The sequence below is a fragment of the Aulonocara stuartgranti genome (genome assembly GCF_965226115.1).
Source record: "Aulonocara stuartgranti genome assembly, chromosome: 16".
Lineage (NCBI taxonomy): Eukaryota > Metazoa > Chordata > Actinopteri > Cichliformes > Cichlidae > Aulonocara > Aulonocara stuartgranti.
The window spans coordinates 17,512,674-17,529,169 of NC_138952.1; the positions used below are offsets into that span (position 1 = coordinate 17,512,674).

Consider the following 16,496-nt stretch of genomic DNA (forward strand, 5'->3'; position numbering starts at 1 on the left):
GATCAACGCGGGTCAAACGCACGTCAGAATGTGTGAGCTAAAGCGTTTACTGCCACCTACCGGTGAGTCCTACCTATTCAACTGGACGGGACAGTGTCCCCGTAAAACATGTTTTAGATCATTTTTTTAAATAAAAAAAAATCTAGATTAAATTGTAAAACAAAAAAAACCGTTGTATCTTTAAATTTACAGTTACTATTTCTACTACTGCTACTACTACATAATAATAATAATAATGATAATAATAACAATAATATAATAATAGCTGGCATTGACAAAAAGAACACAAAGAACAGCAAGGCTTGTTTAAACAGCAATAAATAAATAAATCAAAACAACAGGAAACTAGGTATCATAGATTGAGAATCTAAATGATAACATTTTCTGCTGGTTAAAGCCTGGCTATAGAGTAGAGGTGGTTATGGTCTGTCCCCACAGTAAGAGTATGATGCAATTAAATCTAATGAAGTTGCAATGGTAGCACTGTAATTTCCCAGTTGCTGTTTTTTTGTTTTAGTTTTTCATTTGATGTTTATTTTATTGTTCGTTGATATTGTTCTGCATGAAAAAAGCCAGTTCAAAAGAACAATCCTGCTTTCCATGTGGGTACTCCAGAAGGCTGTTTGAGCAGTGTTTAGTAGATGAATCCTTAAATTACATTTACTCGGGTAAATAACAAGTGGTTTGGGTGGATAAGGAAATGCATTCCAGACAACCTCATCCCATTCGTGAAACATGGTGGTGATGCTGTCATTGTTTGGGTCTGTTTTTCTGCATACGGGCCAGGACAGCTCACCATCACTGAAAGAGCAATGAATTACATGCTACGCCTCCGAATTCTAAAGGAAAATGTTGGGAAATTTGTCTGAAGTGAATCTCAACTGAAAGCAGGTTGTGCAAAGCAATCAAGTGGTTCTACAAAAGGACGGTCATAGAGAAATTGAGTTATTATATTTAAACCAAGAGAAATCTCATGAAAGAGCCCAAAGTAAGGAAACATACCAAACACCCAAAGCTTTAAGACAACTGAGCTTAAAGCTTTAAGCTTAAGGTTGTGTAAGACTGATATGACTGTCTACTGTTTTCCTAATAATGTTAGGCTGATATTTGTTAGATCAGTTTAGCTGGGTTCACTTTATTACCTTTTACAACTTGCAAATTCTAAAATTAAATAAAGCACACAGTAAAATGCCACATTTGGAAAATCGGAACAAAGGCTAATTCCACAATTATTCATAATTTTGGAAATTATATTCATTGGTGTATATTTCTTAGACCATATTTTTCTCATATATGTATTTAATGTAATTTTGTATGCATAGTGTATTGTGGTTTTATATAACTGAATGCTGTAAATCTTCATTGTGCATTGTGGATGTGAAACACCAACGAGGGACAAGGGTTTGGAAATTAGGGCGCATTTTGATTCACCACTGAAACACATGAAATTGCCTGTAGAAGCCAAAGTTGGTCAGGCCACACTGTTAGCTATGGTTGAATTTCATTCGATCCTGACCTCAACTCACCAGCTTGCCTCTATAGATGTACTTCTTGCTGACTTACTAAAGCAGGCAGCTTTTTTAATGTCAGGGGGTTGGTAAGTAGTTAGGAACCAGATTAAACCCATTTGCGTTTGTATTTTAAGTCCTTTTATAACTTTTACCCTGCAGTACTTTAAACTGGCTGACCATTTCAATGAGCAGGGGACACACTATTTCAGTTATAGTCTACAACTTGCTTAAATTGCTGTCATTCAAACACTCTGTCCATCCAGAAAGAGCTCCAGTGTGGGCTGAAAAGTTATGCAAATTCATAGTTACATTTAATTTTACCATAAACTCATATAATACACACCTAACATCCTAAAGGCAGTGCAGGGCAGGGAGACTGATCTGGGTGTCTGTCAGTCGGACACAAGCAAATCAGAGAAGCAGTTCAAGGGACTTGTATGGAGTCGACCTGAAGGTGGAGACAGAGGTTCAAGTGCAGGGTTTCTGCAGCTCAGACATGGTCAATAACAACAGGAAAGTCAAATCAAACCTACAAAAAACCCCACAGCCATGACTAGTACGAAAGTCATTCTTCGGGTTGTGTCATAGTTTATGTTTTGCCTTGTTTGTCTTTGTGCTCCTCCTTTCTGCTGTTCCCTGAAAATTTATTTTTGGAGGGGCAGACTTTGTTATATTTTGTTGTAATTCAGCCACCAAAGTTTTGACTTATCCTTTTACCCCCCAAAAACAATTAAAAAAAATAAAAATCATGCACTCACATAGCAACTTTCTCAGTGTGTTCCCTGGTCACGTCTCTGTAGAAGTTGCACTGGCAATCCCTGTCAGACCTAAACATCTACTATTACTTTCAGCACGTGAGCTGCTCAGCTCAACAAAGGAAATTACTGAATGCTAAGAATGTTCTCATGTTTTTGGCACTTTCAGTATATGGTTCAGTGTCTCCCGCTGCAGTCTGGTTCGATAAACAAGACTCAGAGTTAAAGTTGGTGTGCTGATCACTCCATTAGTGAGTGAAAATTGTTGCAATACACATAAATCTCTGTCATATGTTGAAGCCATTTGGAGACAAAACAAGCGAGTGAAGTCTGTCTAAACTGCGAAAGAGGAACTCTTATTTAGTAAATGTCTATGAGCTCTATGTTGCCATGGTAATGTTACCTGTAATATTTTTCATAGCAAAAAACTTCTGCAAGAAGTCGAGCATTTGGAGGGAGAAGCAACAAACAATGCAGTAAAAGGAGAAGGCGGTTGATTGACAAGTGTGACTGGTTGTTACATGGAAATATGGTTTCAACAGATTATCAGTATGTGGAAAATACTTGCGTGCTGAGGTGTTGCAGCGATAGGACGAACGTTTAGGCAGCCTGTCAGAGCAGGTACAGGAACAGAGTGAGGCCTTTCGCTCTGAGTCACACATTCTGTAGGCGTAGCTTTGTCACATTTTACTTTTAATTGTTGCAATTTTTGTTGTAGAGATTTGGACTCCCGATTATTAGACAAAGTCAAACGAGGCTAAATGTCAAAAGGTTCCTTTTAAATCTTAACACATTACTGACTACAAAATATACACAGTACACATCTAAAGCGTTAATGATTGCGGGAAAGGCAGCTGTGACTCACTGTCACGAGGTGGATGGATCACTAAGGAGGCTGACGTTACAAAGTTTCTTGTGTAAGGCAAGTCTTTAACCTTCACTGCGTTTTTGTCTTGTAAGGATGGGTGTGCGTTAGAATTACAGTGCTTGTTGACAAAACATTTTTATAAAGAAACTGAGAAGTATTTTTTAGTAGATTCTGTATTTTGATGTAATGCAGTATTCCTTGATTCACTTTTCACTTACAACAGTTAATTAAGAAAGTAACAAAACGGGGTAAAGTTTGTTTGCTTGTTTTTTTAAAGAATGAATAATATTAATTACTCTGGTTACATTTCAATCAATTCTGGCACGGCTCCATATGGAGCTGTGCCAGCAGACTGGCTGCCAACAGACATGACATCCAATTGCAGACTCCACTGCAAGGCTTCATTCATTAGCATCAATGGATAAGCTCTATGGCACTTAGAGAATGTTGTTATAATCCAACACTAACAGCAGAATTAACATTTAACTCTTAAAAACATCCTGATCAAGAGCATGTTAGCATAAGTAGTATATGTTACCACGGAGACCTGGTGAGGTTATTGAGAGCCACATTTATTAAGAACATTAATCCTGATCACAGAGGACTAAAATTCAAAATATTCTACACAAAACTGCATTAAAAATATTTTGATAGAAAACTTCTGCATTTCAACAAATTGTTGCATTTAATTCTTGATCTGCATCCACAGCTCTGAAGTAACGTAAAAATCAAGAATTTGACGATGCTTTGTGAATAGATGGAGTAGGGACGTTGGGAACCGGAAACACCACCTTCTTCCTGAGTGAGAAGGCTGGCTGAGGCATCTGCTTTCTTTGACCATACCGATCACTCTTCTTGCTAACATCTGCATTCACTTTTGTCAGGATTGACATGAGATCAAACTCCCTAGGAAAAATAAGACACAGGGTGAGCTAATGTACAGCATTTTTGTAAAAAAGCATTCTTCTTCATTTTAAAAAAAAAATAAATTTTATTATATTTGATATTTTGGTTCACTAACCTGGGCACCATCTGAACAAGGTTTTGGCACAAAGACTGAATAAACCAGGTGCCATTGGTTCTCTCTCTGAAGGAAACATGAAAAGGAACTGTGGCCATTCCCAGCAGGAAATCTGCACTATTTGGGATACCCTGTTTAGCCTTTATAGCATCAGTCCAATGAAAGCTGTATGCAGAGCTATCAGATTCAATGAAGACAGCTTGCTGCTCGTTGTTTCCCTGGCAGGCCTGGATGAAAAACAGCTTGGGCTTGCCCACTAAAGACGGGCAATTTAATCCATTGAAAAGGTCCGTCAAATCACTGATCTTGACAGTGGATCCATCCACACCGTACACGCTGCCTTCCACACCATGACTCAGAACACAGCACACTACGCAGTCAAACCGACTGTGGTCTCTTTTGCCAAGCTCCTTGAACACAGAGAGCATCTGGTTCGTGTCACAGTCATGGTGGCTCTCCACTTTAAAGCCGAGCCACTGAAACACACTCTGCAGACATTCTGGAAGAAACAGACGATCTAAGGATGATGCAGGACCACAAACATGAAGCGTATATTGACTGCCAAAATTTGCTTACTTTGATCCACTTCAGTTCCTTCCCGTTTCCTTAGTTGGCTGGACTTACTGAAGTTATCGTTGTTAACAATTAAACAGATGCCCCTCTTTTCAGATGTCATGGGATATGTTCCCAAGCCCTACAGAGATAAATGACACAGATTACAGGGAAGACATCATTCAGTGCATTACTTGTAAACTTCTATTTGATCCACAAGTTAAACTCTGGAATGAAAACTAAGTATACAAAGGGAAGAATGATCCGCCTGGAGGGCTCCAGCTCAAATTAAATGTAGTGCCAGGGCCGTAACCAGTGATTACGATTTAAGCATGTCACATATATAAGAAAAAAAATACACACACCTCATCTTGTGTGTTTGTAGATGGCGATATCGGCATGGTGACGGACTCCTTTTCTTGAGTTGATATAGCATCAGTTGTCATAACAGGACAGGTGACTGCAAAGAAGGGCAATAATTGCGGGGGGAACAATTATATTTCAAGGTTTTAAACGTCTGGTATTATTTCACAAAAAGCTAAACAAGAGTTTAGCTATTGTTTGAATCACGACTGCTCGTCTCAGTGCTTAACCCATTCGATTCAGTTTAATTTATACAGTGCTATGTCAAAACAACAGTTGCCTCAAGGCGCTTTATATTCTAAGGTAAAAGGTTTTGCGACAGGGAAGGAAAAACTCCCTTTTAACAGGAAAAAACCTCCAGCAGATTTAGGCTCAGGGAGGGGCGGCCATCTGCCGCAACCAGTTGTGGGTGAGGGGATGAAGATACCAAAGACATGCTGTGGAAGAGAGACACTGTTTATGTGACTGACGCTCTTTTTTTTTTTTTTATCTCCCCATAAGAGGAATGCAGGAAAGTCAAATTCAAAGATCATTAAAAATGATTTCAAAACAAATCTTTGACTAATTCCTGACTGAAGCTAATGATTCTAACAAACTGATTTAGAGTATTAAATGACTTTGCTTGTATTCGTATGCAATAGTGATACAAAAATAACCTAAGTAAATTTTGATAGACTTAAAAAAAACAAAAAAACAACCCATAATAGTAGTGTTTCAAACTGTAAGCTTAAGACAAATTTGAAGCCCGCTTCGAACCAGATATGGCTATCCAAGCATCTAAATGGAATGCAAAAGGAAATATGACTTTTACAGTTAGCTGGTTTTCCAAATGGGCCCCTCCCCACTAAAGATCGACAATTGCCCTGATAAGGATCAGAGCAAACAGAGTCCTAGCTTCGCTCTAGTAAAAACATAAACAAAAAACAGAACCATTAATAAGATGGAATGTGACTGTAAAGTGAAGTGAAGATAAGACACAGCACCCTCTATTTAAAGCAAATGGTCAAAGTGCATGCCTGCCCTGCTTTAAGGCTATGGTTACATAAACTTTACTTATGTCTTTTCACAGGCATAAAGTCATAAAGCACTGTACAACAGTTAATAGAATGGAAAAAACAAACAACCTGAAAAAGCAACCTGTCAGAACAGAACAAAAATAATGAAATAAGATAATAATATTAATAAAAAGAGAATGTCAACAGAAGGCCTGGCTAAACAGGAAAATTTCAACAGAAGGTTTTGACTCTTCAGAGTCGCAGAGAGAAACGTAGCTGAAGTGGTAAACTGCTCCAGAGTCTTGGTGTCACAAACTGAAAGCCTCTGTCTGCAAATGAACACTGTGAGAAATAAGATGTTACAGTGAAGAATAAAATATTACAGCTGCATTTAATCATTTATTCCAGGGTTAGTGTTTTGGTCCATCTTCCTCCCCTCACCCTGTTGGCATCAGACAGCTGCCCCTCTCTGAGCTTCTGCTGGAGGTTTCTTAATTCAGACGTTAAAAATAACTTTTTCCTTCCTGCCATCACCATGTGCTGCTCATACGAGGTTGTGTGATGTGATCGTTTACGTTCATTTCCTTATTATGTAGGATGTTTACCTTACAATACAAAGCGCCGTGAGGCAACTCTTGTTGTGAGTTGTAGAATAACAATGGACCTAGAATTGAACCTTGTGGAATCCCACAGATTAGAGGACCTGTGTTTTTGTCCCAACAGAAAAGTAATCTAATTACCTCAGCATAATTAAAATAGAAAAGAATAGAACTTTGTTTCTTTTCCATCTTTACTTACAAAAAAAGTAACCAGAATGGCAAATAGACTCAAAAATAAAATCAAATGAAACTGAAATTACATTCAGCAAGAGACGTTTTGTGAATAGCTTACCTCGCCGTTTTTTAAACTGGTTGATCTTAGCATTCAGCATGGGACACACCTCCCTCACTATGGTCTCCAGGGTGTTTAGATTACTTTCGCTAAGGTGGTCCATGCGCTCCATCTCCAAGAAGACTTCCAGTGTAGTCTGAAAATGACACAAGGTCTTTGCACTGATGGAAAAATGAAGTGTATGTGCGGAAGTTCTGCAGGTTTGTTCAAAGGAAAATGTGACAACGTATGGCAGGCGATGCTACGGGTAACAAGTACACATACATAACACATTGTTATAAAGAAGGACTAGAATGAAATATTATGGGCTACATTTACCACATTTCTGAAGGCGCACTTACAATATGTTCCCCCAGTTTTCTACGTGGGATCATCGTGTTTAACAAGAACTTCACTTCTCTCAGATCACCATCAGTAATTTCTTCAGAGAGGCTGTAAAGAAGCTTCCTGGAATTACGGAAAAACATTTGATAGAAATAGCTTTACAGATTAAAATTTATTTTTCAATGTAAACCTAAATCAGAAAAACGAAACAGTACGAAGTGAAACATGAACGGCATACCTGTAGGGAGAAATAAAGCTCGTTGTTGTATGTGGAGCGAGACAGAGATCCCGGATCAGGGCATGATGTTCAGTAGTGACCAGAAGCTCGGTCAGGAGCTGTGGGTTCTCAGGTGAGAGATGGTCTTGTTTCATCAGGCAGGAGAAGAGCTCACTGGCCGTTTCCACCTTGTTTGGCTTTTGGTCCAGGAGGTCAGTGCAAAGAAAGACCAAGGCTTTCACTTCATCTTTAGACAGTGCCTTACCCACCTTTAGCAACAAATTTTGGAATTCCATTTCCTGTATTTAAAACAAAGTACAAGACTTTCAGAAACCAGAAATTTAAATATGTAGCCTAGGTCTGTTGTTTAACTATGCAAAGTGGTCACATCATGCAAATTGCTCCTTGGAGAAATGACTCAAAAATAGTCATTTCAATAATACTTTTTTGCATTCTAGATGATTTTACGTCTCTTACGAAAAGGCAAATAAATAGGGCTGTCTTGATGTTGTACGTTTTCTCCGTTATTATTATTATTATTATTATTATAGCATGTCTAGAATATCTTATTTGATGTCTAGAATACAAAATTGATGTATCTATAACTCAACGAAAGCTGCCCCTTACTACCAACTGCGCCTCATAATTCCAGCTGACCATGTCCATCCACCCCTTTATGACCCCAGTATATCTATCCTCTGATGGTTGCGTCCAGCGGGATATTACACCATGTCACAAACATCAAATCATCTCAAGGTGGTTTCCTGAACATGACAATGAACTCGTTGCACTGAAAAGCCCTCCACAGACATCTTAATCCAACAGAGCACCTTTGAGAGGTGGTGGAAGTGGAGATCCATATCATCGGTGTGAAGCTGAGAAACCTGCAGCAACTGTGTGATGCCATCATGTCATGTCGTTTTAACCTTATTGAATAACATGGTAACACGCAGAGTTTACTGTATTCTCATTTTTCAGTTAGTCTTATGTCCCGGAAAATACATTGCATAACTTCAGCACACTTAAAGGTAACCCATGGTAGCCATCTGTGCTCAAACACCATCTCGTGCAGAGGTACCTGTATGGACACGCGTTGACAGCTTGTCTGAAGGACGACGACGACGATACTGGTTGTTTATGTCCACATACTTCAAGCGTACTTCATGTTGTCGGTGGCTGCTGAAAAATGGTTTAACTCGCCATCGAGAACGTCACAGACTTCGTAGAGCAACTTTTCAGTAGTTAAAGTAAGTCCAGGCGAGTAAGCAGGAATCGAAAGTGAAAGAGAGTCTGCCGCATCGACAAGCTAGTTACTGTGCGGATCACTTAAATGTAAAGGTGAAAATATAGCAACCTGTTTTCACTCAGTGGGATGTGTACTCCAACCTGCCATTATGTCAACAACTACCTGTGTGACGCACGTGGCCTCGATCGGGAATCACCTCTGCGTAAGCCTGGAGTCATGTCTGGGCAAGTCCCCGACGAGGCAGGTTAATAATAAATCTAGATTGAGTAACTATAAAGTCTGTAGACTAATAAAAGAAAAGTGCTCACTCCTGTTTACTTTCAAAATATTATGATCACTGAAACATCAAACTCTGCCTTGTGTCTGCTAACAGGATTTCTTTTATACCCATAAAAGACAAATCTGTGTTGCTTTCATCGTTCATTTCCTAATGAATTCTCTGGAAAAATGTAGTTTTGAAGTCCATTTTTTGTTACAGAAGCTCACCCAAAGCACTTTACAGGCATACTCAATTTAGGCCTCCAGTAATCCAATTACACATAATAAGACTCAGACATACGATGATTCAGATGTGTTGTGTTTACTTGGTCCTTAAGACAACTCTAAAACAGTGGCTCTCTTCAAACCCAAACTAGTTGTCTAATGGCAGAAACATTCTCACTCCCATATTCCAGCTGCTTATATTCTACATGTCCTCCATTTCACCTGGCAGAAAAACCTCAGATCAAATTAGTGAGCAGTTTGAGTTTGGAGGAAATTCTGCTTAAATGTAGATCAAATCGCATTTCTTGTGAAGTTAGAGTCTGACAGCCAGGTTTTATTTGCTGACTGATTTATTTTGACATTCAGGGAATTACAGCTCACAGCAGTGAAAAAGCATTTCTGCCTAAAATGAACAATCGGGCACTACTATTCTGATGAAAAGACAGCCCAAACATTATAACAAAATCACAACTCTTGATATGAACAGTACATCAGACAAGATTCAAATCTTAATTCAAAATAATAATTTTAATAATAATTAAAAATTAAAACTGCATAATCATAGCGGCATGATTTGAGATTGATAAAAACAAGCTGTAGTCATTAAAAGGGTGTGGGGTAAAATTTTATGTTGCCAAATTTTTTTCGCTTTGAAGTGTTGGATAACAAAGCTCAGTGTCCTAAAAGTAATGAGGTCTCACCTCCATTCATGTTTACATAAACCAGATCCTATAAGTAAAAGTCACTTTAAGAAAAATCGAGTTTTTCTTCTGGGAAAGAATGTTTATAAAAAGCTATCTACTTTGAATTATCCTTAATCTTTTCTAGTAGTTGTGCGTTTTATTTTGGCTCTGTCTTCAGGGTCTTGATTTGCCCTCTACGTCTCACTCTCACATGGAGCCACGCGTGGGACTTTGCTCCTGAGCGGTTGAATCTGAAGGATTCTGAAGGAAGGGGGGAAAAAAAGACAGAAAAAATGCTAAGCATGTTACAAAATTCATGGGGCAGTAGATGCTTGTATCAAAAGTCAATTGCATTAAAAAAAAATAGACATTTAAGTCAAAAAGCATTGGTTTAAAGCTTTCAGTGCAAGAGATGCAGTAACTATGGCACTTTGGCTCCACATTTGACGCTTCACTAAACAGCTAAAATGAAACAACAGAGAAAAGCCTGCAGTGAGAAGAGTGATAATGGGGTCCTGTGACTGACCAGAAAGCTAAAAAGAGAGGAAAGCAGAGACCAGGCAGCCACAGGGAGCCGTTGTAGTGAACCGAGTAGGGAATGGGTGTTTAAAGCTTTGCAAAGGTTGAATCCCAGCTACAGTCAGATGCAGGAGCTGCAACAAGGTATAAAGATGCCCAGATGGTTAGGAAAGGATAAATCCAGTTGATTTTTATAAAGGAGAAATTAATCGGGATTAGCAACGATTGTTATGTCCCAAGACTAGGGTTGCTAACCGTCCCTTGAAAAACTGGATTTTTCCATATTTAGAAACAAAATTATTGAGCTGAAAAAGGGACGCACTTTGTCAAATGGTTAAAAAAATAATTTCACACAAAAGCAAGAGCTAAAAAATTCCCCCCACTGGGAAGGGTGAAGACAATCGGGTCGCCCAGCCCTGGCCATGAGGTGTCCCTTATTTATTTTTCAGGGAGTTGGCAACCCTACCCAAGACACTTCCCCCTAGGATGATTCCCAGGTTTCTTGCCATCCCAGCTGGCACCACCACCACCTCATTGTTAGTGACCTGTTCTCTGTGAGAGGACACTTACTCAGCTCTTTCCAGGGTAGAAATCTAATGTTCATTTCTCCCTTTAAGTTTCACCCTGTGCTGTCGGTGTATGACAACTTTAAGTAGAAAAAGACACCTTGTGTGAAGGAAGAGTCACAGTGAAACAGACTTCAACACAGCAGAGCTGCTATCCAACAGGTTCCAGACGCTGTGGATGTTATTACAGTCAGCATCCCCACTGTGAAGCTTCCGATTACCTGTGTGGTTTTCTCCTGCTCAACAACAAAGCTCTGGTTGTCTGTACCACAGTTGTCTCCCCCATCATCTATTAAGAGAACATGTAAGCGAGTCTCACTGATGCAGGGGAGAAGAGGTTTGACAGAATTCATACGTCGACATTTACTGAATGAAGGTGTACAGCCACACCTAATCAATTATAAATGCATGAGGAGCATTTTAAGGAATGAAAAACTACATTTGATAACTGCAGGTGAGTCGTGGACCTTAATCTTCAATTCTCCAGTATAAATACAATTTAATATTAATTTTTCTTTTATTGTAAAGAAACTAAATGATCCTACTTATTTGTCTTTGCAAGGAGAAGTGTGTGGTTGAGTACTCACTGTCAGTAATGAGGGACTGGACAGCAGTTATGTGTCGACGGCCCAGCCCATGACTCCTGGACACAATGCAATTTAGATAGATGTCCCAGAAGACTTGGGCCAGGTCCCAGAACAGTGCAGTGTGTTTGCTGTTGTTTGAAGCCCTGAGTGACTCCATGAGGTCCCAGAAGGCAGGCACTGTGTCAGCAATCCTCGGAGAGCGCATCTCCAGCAGCAGAGCCGAGGACGCCTCCCAGCATTGCAGATTGCCCCGATGGGCCTTCAGGGGGTCCACCTGACCTGGCTTCTGACCTTGCAGTGGCACGGCGCACATACAGGTCAGTATGAACACTGTGGCTATGCCCATGTTATTTAGCACCAGGACCATCTGCAAAAGAGCACAGAGCAGCTTTTGTATTAGATTGGAGGTTTTGCATATTTAAAATATTAAGAGCAGTCATAAACACTTTCGCACAGCATATTTGAATATGCTACATTTGCAAGTGTTCAAGCTTTACTTTGACCATTTGTTTTTCTGGCAAATAAAAACGTACTTTTTGGGTTTATTATTCATTTTACACTCCTCGGATCTTTAAATAAATTAAAAACAAAAGAAAAAACTGGAAACCATTACAATATTGTACTTAAAGCCTTGGTATTCAGCCCAGCTTTATCAATAAGTGTTGATGGGGGTTTAATAAATATGTTTGGTCTTAACTGACGCCAACGCTTCCCTCCTTTTTATGCAGTGTTAGACGAACGCTTGTCATGTTTATTGACATTTCTTAATATTAAACTTGGTTCATTTCCAGTCTTTGCTAAAGTTTTCACTATGGCTTGCATTCTTTGTCGCTTTCAAATCTTTGGCATCAGAAGAAAAACTGCAGCTGGCTCTTTTAAAATAAAAGGAATGAATAATTAAGCGAATTGTGATGACAGTCTGCTTTTAGCTCAGCTGCAGGGGAAGAGGAAGTTTAGAGAGCAGTGCAGTTGACACACTAGTGAAGTCTCACCTTTATTCAGTAGCATGCTGGAACCTGTGAGGACGAACACCTGCAGCTGTTGCATGTCATACTGAAATTTTGTTTAGAGAAAGCACGGCCTGAAAACCTGCTGTGCACAGTTTGTGATGTCCAGTGTGTTTCCTAGAAAATAAAGTCAGTAGTGCTGAAGCTTTAGATTTAGGTAGACTCATGGGCAGAGGAGTCGTTTGCTGCCAAACTATTGGAGAATGAATTTTAATTTTTGTAAAACAGCACTGACAGGACCTAACTAAGAAGTGCTTTTAATACTCAAGAAGCAGAAATCTGGTTGAGATTTTCTTTCAAAATGTATCATTGGTGCAACTAACTTTGTGTACCCCAGTACTTTTCCTCAATCGACTCATACTTTGATATGACACAAAATACTGAAAATGTTAATAACTCCTCGTTTGAGTGATCCCATACATTTTTACATAATATTCTAACTACAGTAAGCAATAAAATATAAATGTGTAGAAACAAGACTTTTAAAAAAAAAATTTACATACATTTTTTAGAAGGAATTAAATAAAGCTTTATGTTTATTAATCAATTAGCTTTAGAATAATTGTCTGTTGAGTGATATGTATGTATACGGAGTGGAAAAAAGGTTACTAAAGAAAATCCAATCTAGTTTGTGGCTTCAGTAAAGAAAAAAAAAGTTTTTTAAAAGTATTACACAAAGACAGATTAGCTGTTTTAGATATTTTTAACAATAATCATTTATCCAGAAAAACAAGTACAGAATAGCTTTAGTGAAGTATAACTTAAGGTGATACATATGATTAAAAAAAAAATCCACACTTTAAATGCCACGTTCATGCCGCTTGTGATGGAGGCATTACGAGAACCTTTTTCTGTAATATTTAAGATGCGATAACTGAAACTAAAGCCTTATTAGCTCCCATTATATTTTTCCCTATTCAGTTTTAAAGATCAGCTCTCCAAATCCAAACACTAGGCCTAGAAAGGTCTTGCTCTGCCTAAAAATCCAAACCTAAAAAAATTATTGTTAAATAAAATATTGTACTTACCACTTAAAGCCTTGGTAGTCAGCCCAGCTTAAGCGTTGATGTGGGTTTGGTAAATATCAGGTTGGTCTTAAGTGACGTTAGTGCCTCCCTCCTTTGTGTGCAGCGTTAGTCTAACGCTTGTCACAATTATCAATCACCTTTTTTCTAAGCATCATTTCTGCAGATGAACAGTGGCAGTTTAATATTAAACAATTCTGAAATTATCAATTCTCTTGATCACATTCAGGGAAGCATGGGAGCTTAATTTAGAAATATTTGCTATCGTTTATTGCATAGTTACATAGTAATGTGGTTATTTGGCTGATGACTGTTGCTGTATATACAAAATGTGTAAGAACTACAAAAGGAAACTGCTGAAATGCAATTTAAAAAGGCAAGATATTATAATTCAGTGGGAGGTTATTGATGTTTAATGCGCATGTACTGTAACGGAAAGGACATTTATAATGATTCTGCACCCTGATGCTGGTTATGTGGAGACAGAAGCTACTAACTCATCATAATACTTGAGTTAACTGTCTAATGTTAGTTTTTTAAAAACCAAGCAATTTTAGTACAAGAATGTTCAGGGGAAGTTGCAGTTTACTTCCTGTCCACCTGCTGCAGACTGACCACACTTCAAAGATTTAATATATTTTGCTTGCTGCACAAGTTTAGTTCAAACTAAGAAGAAAACATGAGCAACCAGATCTCAGAAACTTTGCAGCTTCTGCCAACTGTGAAAAACTTGAAGACCAGTCATCAAGAGTGGTGAACGAGTTACGTTTCTATGCTTTTACTGAAATGTCACAAGCATACCTGATCTCAAATGCAATTACTTTCACAGTGAGAAGCCAACACTAAATGTCCTGGGTGGGTTTCTTACTCATTCATCCTTTTCATGATGTAAAGAAGTAGACTTTACAACAGTTTTACTGCAAAGGCTAAATTATAACTTTTAAACAAATACCATTTTCATATTCATACAAGAAATGTATTGTTAGGATACTTCTACACAGGAAGAGATGCAGCGGAGTGAAAATCATCATCATTATGAGAAATTACGTGAATCATGAATACTTCTACAAACCGGCAGGGAACATTTGAGTGACTGCATGTTCGACATTATGGTATACACACCGGGGTCCCTCAAGGGGACGGTGTGGTCTCCCAGCAATATGGATCCAGGCACAAAAATCCCAAGATTCAGACTCTAGTTCACTCACTTTCAAATATTTCATTTCTCTAATGGAACCACAAGGGACTGCACTCAGTAAAGGATTTATTCATCAACAAGGTTTTTCCCACATTCCGGCAACTGCAAGAAAAATTTGACTTGCACAGTAATGACTTTTTCAAATACTTACAGATCGGAAGCTTTGTAGGGAGGCTTTTTCCATCTTTTCCAGATCGGCCCCCAGACTCTGCCTTAGATAACTTATTTCAGTTTGATCCACTCAAGAAAGGACTAATAACAAAAATTCACAACGCATTGTCACAACTGGATGGAATTATCACACTTGACTATCTGAGAGAGGCCTGGCAGTGTGACCTTGGTACGAGAATTCCAGACAATCAATGGACAAAAGCCCAGGAAAATGTACACTCTTCCTCTGTTTGCATTCGTCATGGACTCTTACAGTTTAAAGTGCTACATAGACTCCATGTATCAAAGTTGAAACTGTCAAAAATGTTCCCCAATGTAAACTCGTCCTGCGAAAGATGTAAACAGCAACCTGCTTCACTGGCGCATGTTTTGGAATTGTTCCTGTATAGCAACATATTGGAATAATGTCTTTCATATCTTGTCTAAAATTCTTTTTAAAAAAACTTAAGCCAGACCCAATCTGTGCTTTATTTGGAGTGAAGCCGGTTGTTGTAGACCTATCAGCCACCCAAAATAATGTGATACGTTTTGTGATGCTGCTGGCACGCCGTTTGATTCTACTAAATTGGAAACAAAAGGTGCCTCCTACCACATCAGCGTTAACACAAGGTGTATTGAGACACTTGCAGCTGGAAAGAATTAAACTCCTACTAAAGGGGAGGTTGGAGGAATTCCATTCAACCTGGCAACCTTTTATAGATCTCTTCAATACTGTACAGATATAAATGATCACTGAGCCTCATTGGTAGTTCGATAAATAGCATCCTCTGTCCAACGTTCTTTTGTTGTTGTTGTTTTGTTTTGTTTTTACTTTAATTCTTATTGTATATATGTAATCATTTATATTTGAATCTTAGTTGCCTTTATGATAAAGAACACTGGAAAACCAAATAAAGAGATTTGAGAGAAAGAAAAAAAATACACTTTATGGTTGATGACAGGCTCATGTTACAGTAGGTCTGCATTGTTTTGTATTAATCACTTTTGTCACTTGAGTTTCCTGTCAAAGTCCTTCCCAGATTAATAAAAAACAGATTCACGTCTACCTGAGCTTGACGCATGACAAACAGACGACCTGACGACGATGATGAACAAAGGGACCCTAACACAAACATACGCAGGCTGTAATGAGGGAATGTGCAACAGGAGGGAAACACAGCTGGACCTAATTTGACATAACGAGATAGGGAGGAAACAAACTGAATGCACTAATGCAGGACTATCAAAATAAAACAGGGAGCAAGACAAATACTGAGACGAGGACGAAGAAAAAACGTGCAACACAGCGAAAGCACAGTGACAGAAAGCTAAAGCCTAGAATCTATAAATATAATACAAGTCCACACAATACGAGAACCAAAACCATGAATGACACAAAATCAAGGAATGTTAGAAAAATCCCAAAACACATGAACACTAGTTCACGGATCCAGTGCCATGACAGTGACAGCATGGGGCAGAATGGAGTTTCTTTGCATTGGTGTTAGTTATTGACCCCATAGTCCCCCCCCCCC

At 38.7% G+C, this 16,496-nt stretch overlaps 2 protein-coding genes across 7 annotated transcripts; both read right to left on the reverse strand.

Annotated features, from left to right (window-relative positions):
- Positions 1 to 3,295: 3,295 nt before the first annotated feature.
- On the reverse strand, positions 3,296 to 8,932 carry casp10 (caspase 10, apoptosis-related cysteine peptidase). The gene is made up of 8 exons (XM_082508882.1): positions 8,576 to 8,932; positions 7,519 to 7,796; positions 7,298 to 7,403; positions 6,957 to 7,092; positions 5,073 to 5,167; positions 4,732 to 4,849; positions 4,156 to 4,654; positions 3,296 to 4,040 (listed from the first exon to the last, which is right to left on the reverse strand). Exons 2-8 carry the CDS (start codon positions 7,791 to 7,793, stop codon positions 3,863 to 3,865), a joined length of 1,407 nt encoding a protein of 468 aa, XP_082365008.1. The 5' UTR covers positions 7,794 to 7,796; positions 8,576 to 8,932; the 3' UTR covers positions 3,296 to 3,862.
- A 212-nt stretch (positions 8,933 to 9,144) lies between these two features.
- Positions 9,145 to 16,137, reverse strand: LOC309691277 (protein FAM237A-like). Of its 6 annotated transcripts, XM_082508884.1 has the most exons (5): positions 16,029 to 16,137; positions 11,582 to 11,948; positions 11,216 to 11,283; positions 10,436 to 10,562; positions 10,092 to 10,170 (listed from the first exon to the last, which is right to left on the reverse strand). In XM_082508884.1, exons 1-4 carry the CDS (start codon positions 16,095 to 16,097, stop codon positions 10,443 to 10,445), a joined length of 624 nt encoding a protein of 207 aa, XP_082365010.1. In that variant the 5' UTR covers positions 16,098 to 16,137; the 3' UTR covers positions 10,092 to 10,170; positions 10,436 to 10,442. The 6 variants fall into 6 exon arrangements, with proteins under 6 accessions (XP_082365012.1, XP_082365014.1, XP_082365009.1 ...); XM_082508886.1 differs by lacking the exon at positions 10,436 to 10,562 and having other exon boundaries at positions 9,145 to 10,170; XM_082508883.1 differs by having other exon boundaries at positions 10,083 to 10,562.
- Between the last annotated feature and the right edge of the window lie 359 nt (positions 16,138 to 16,496).

Excerpts from the sequence above, each read along its gene's own strand:
- casp10 (XM_082508882.1), bottom strand. The coding sequence starts at position 7,793 with ATGGAATTCCAAAATTTGTTGCTAAAGGTGGGTAAGGCACTGTCTAAA. Across the intron at positions 7,093-7,297 it reads GAAAACTGGGGGAACATATT|ACTACACTGGAAGTCTTCTT; the intron begins GTAAGTGCGCCT and ends TGTCATTTTCAG. Across the intron at positions 4,850-5,072 it reads CTACAAACACACAAGATGAG|GGCTTGGGAACATATCCCAT; the intron begins GTGTGTGTATTT and ends TTATCTCTGTAG.
- LOC309691277 (XM_082508883.1), bottom strand. The coding sequence starts at position 16,097 with ATGTTTGTGTTAGGGTCCCTTTGTTCATCATCGTCGTCAGGTCGTCTG. Across the intron at positions 11,284-11,581 it reads CCAGTCCCTCATTACTGACA|ATGATGGGGGAGACAACTGT; the intron begins GTGAGTACTCAA and ends TTCTCTTAATAG. Across the intron at positions 10,563-11,215 it reads AGCAGGAGAAAACCACACAG|CTCCTGCATCTGACTGTAGC; the intron begins GTAATCGGAAGC and ends ACCTTGTTGCAG.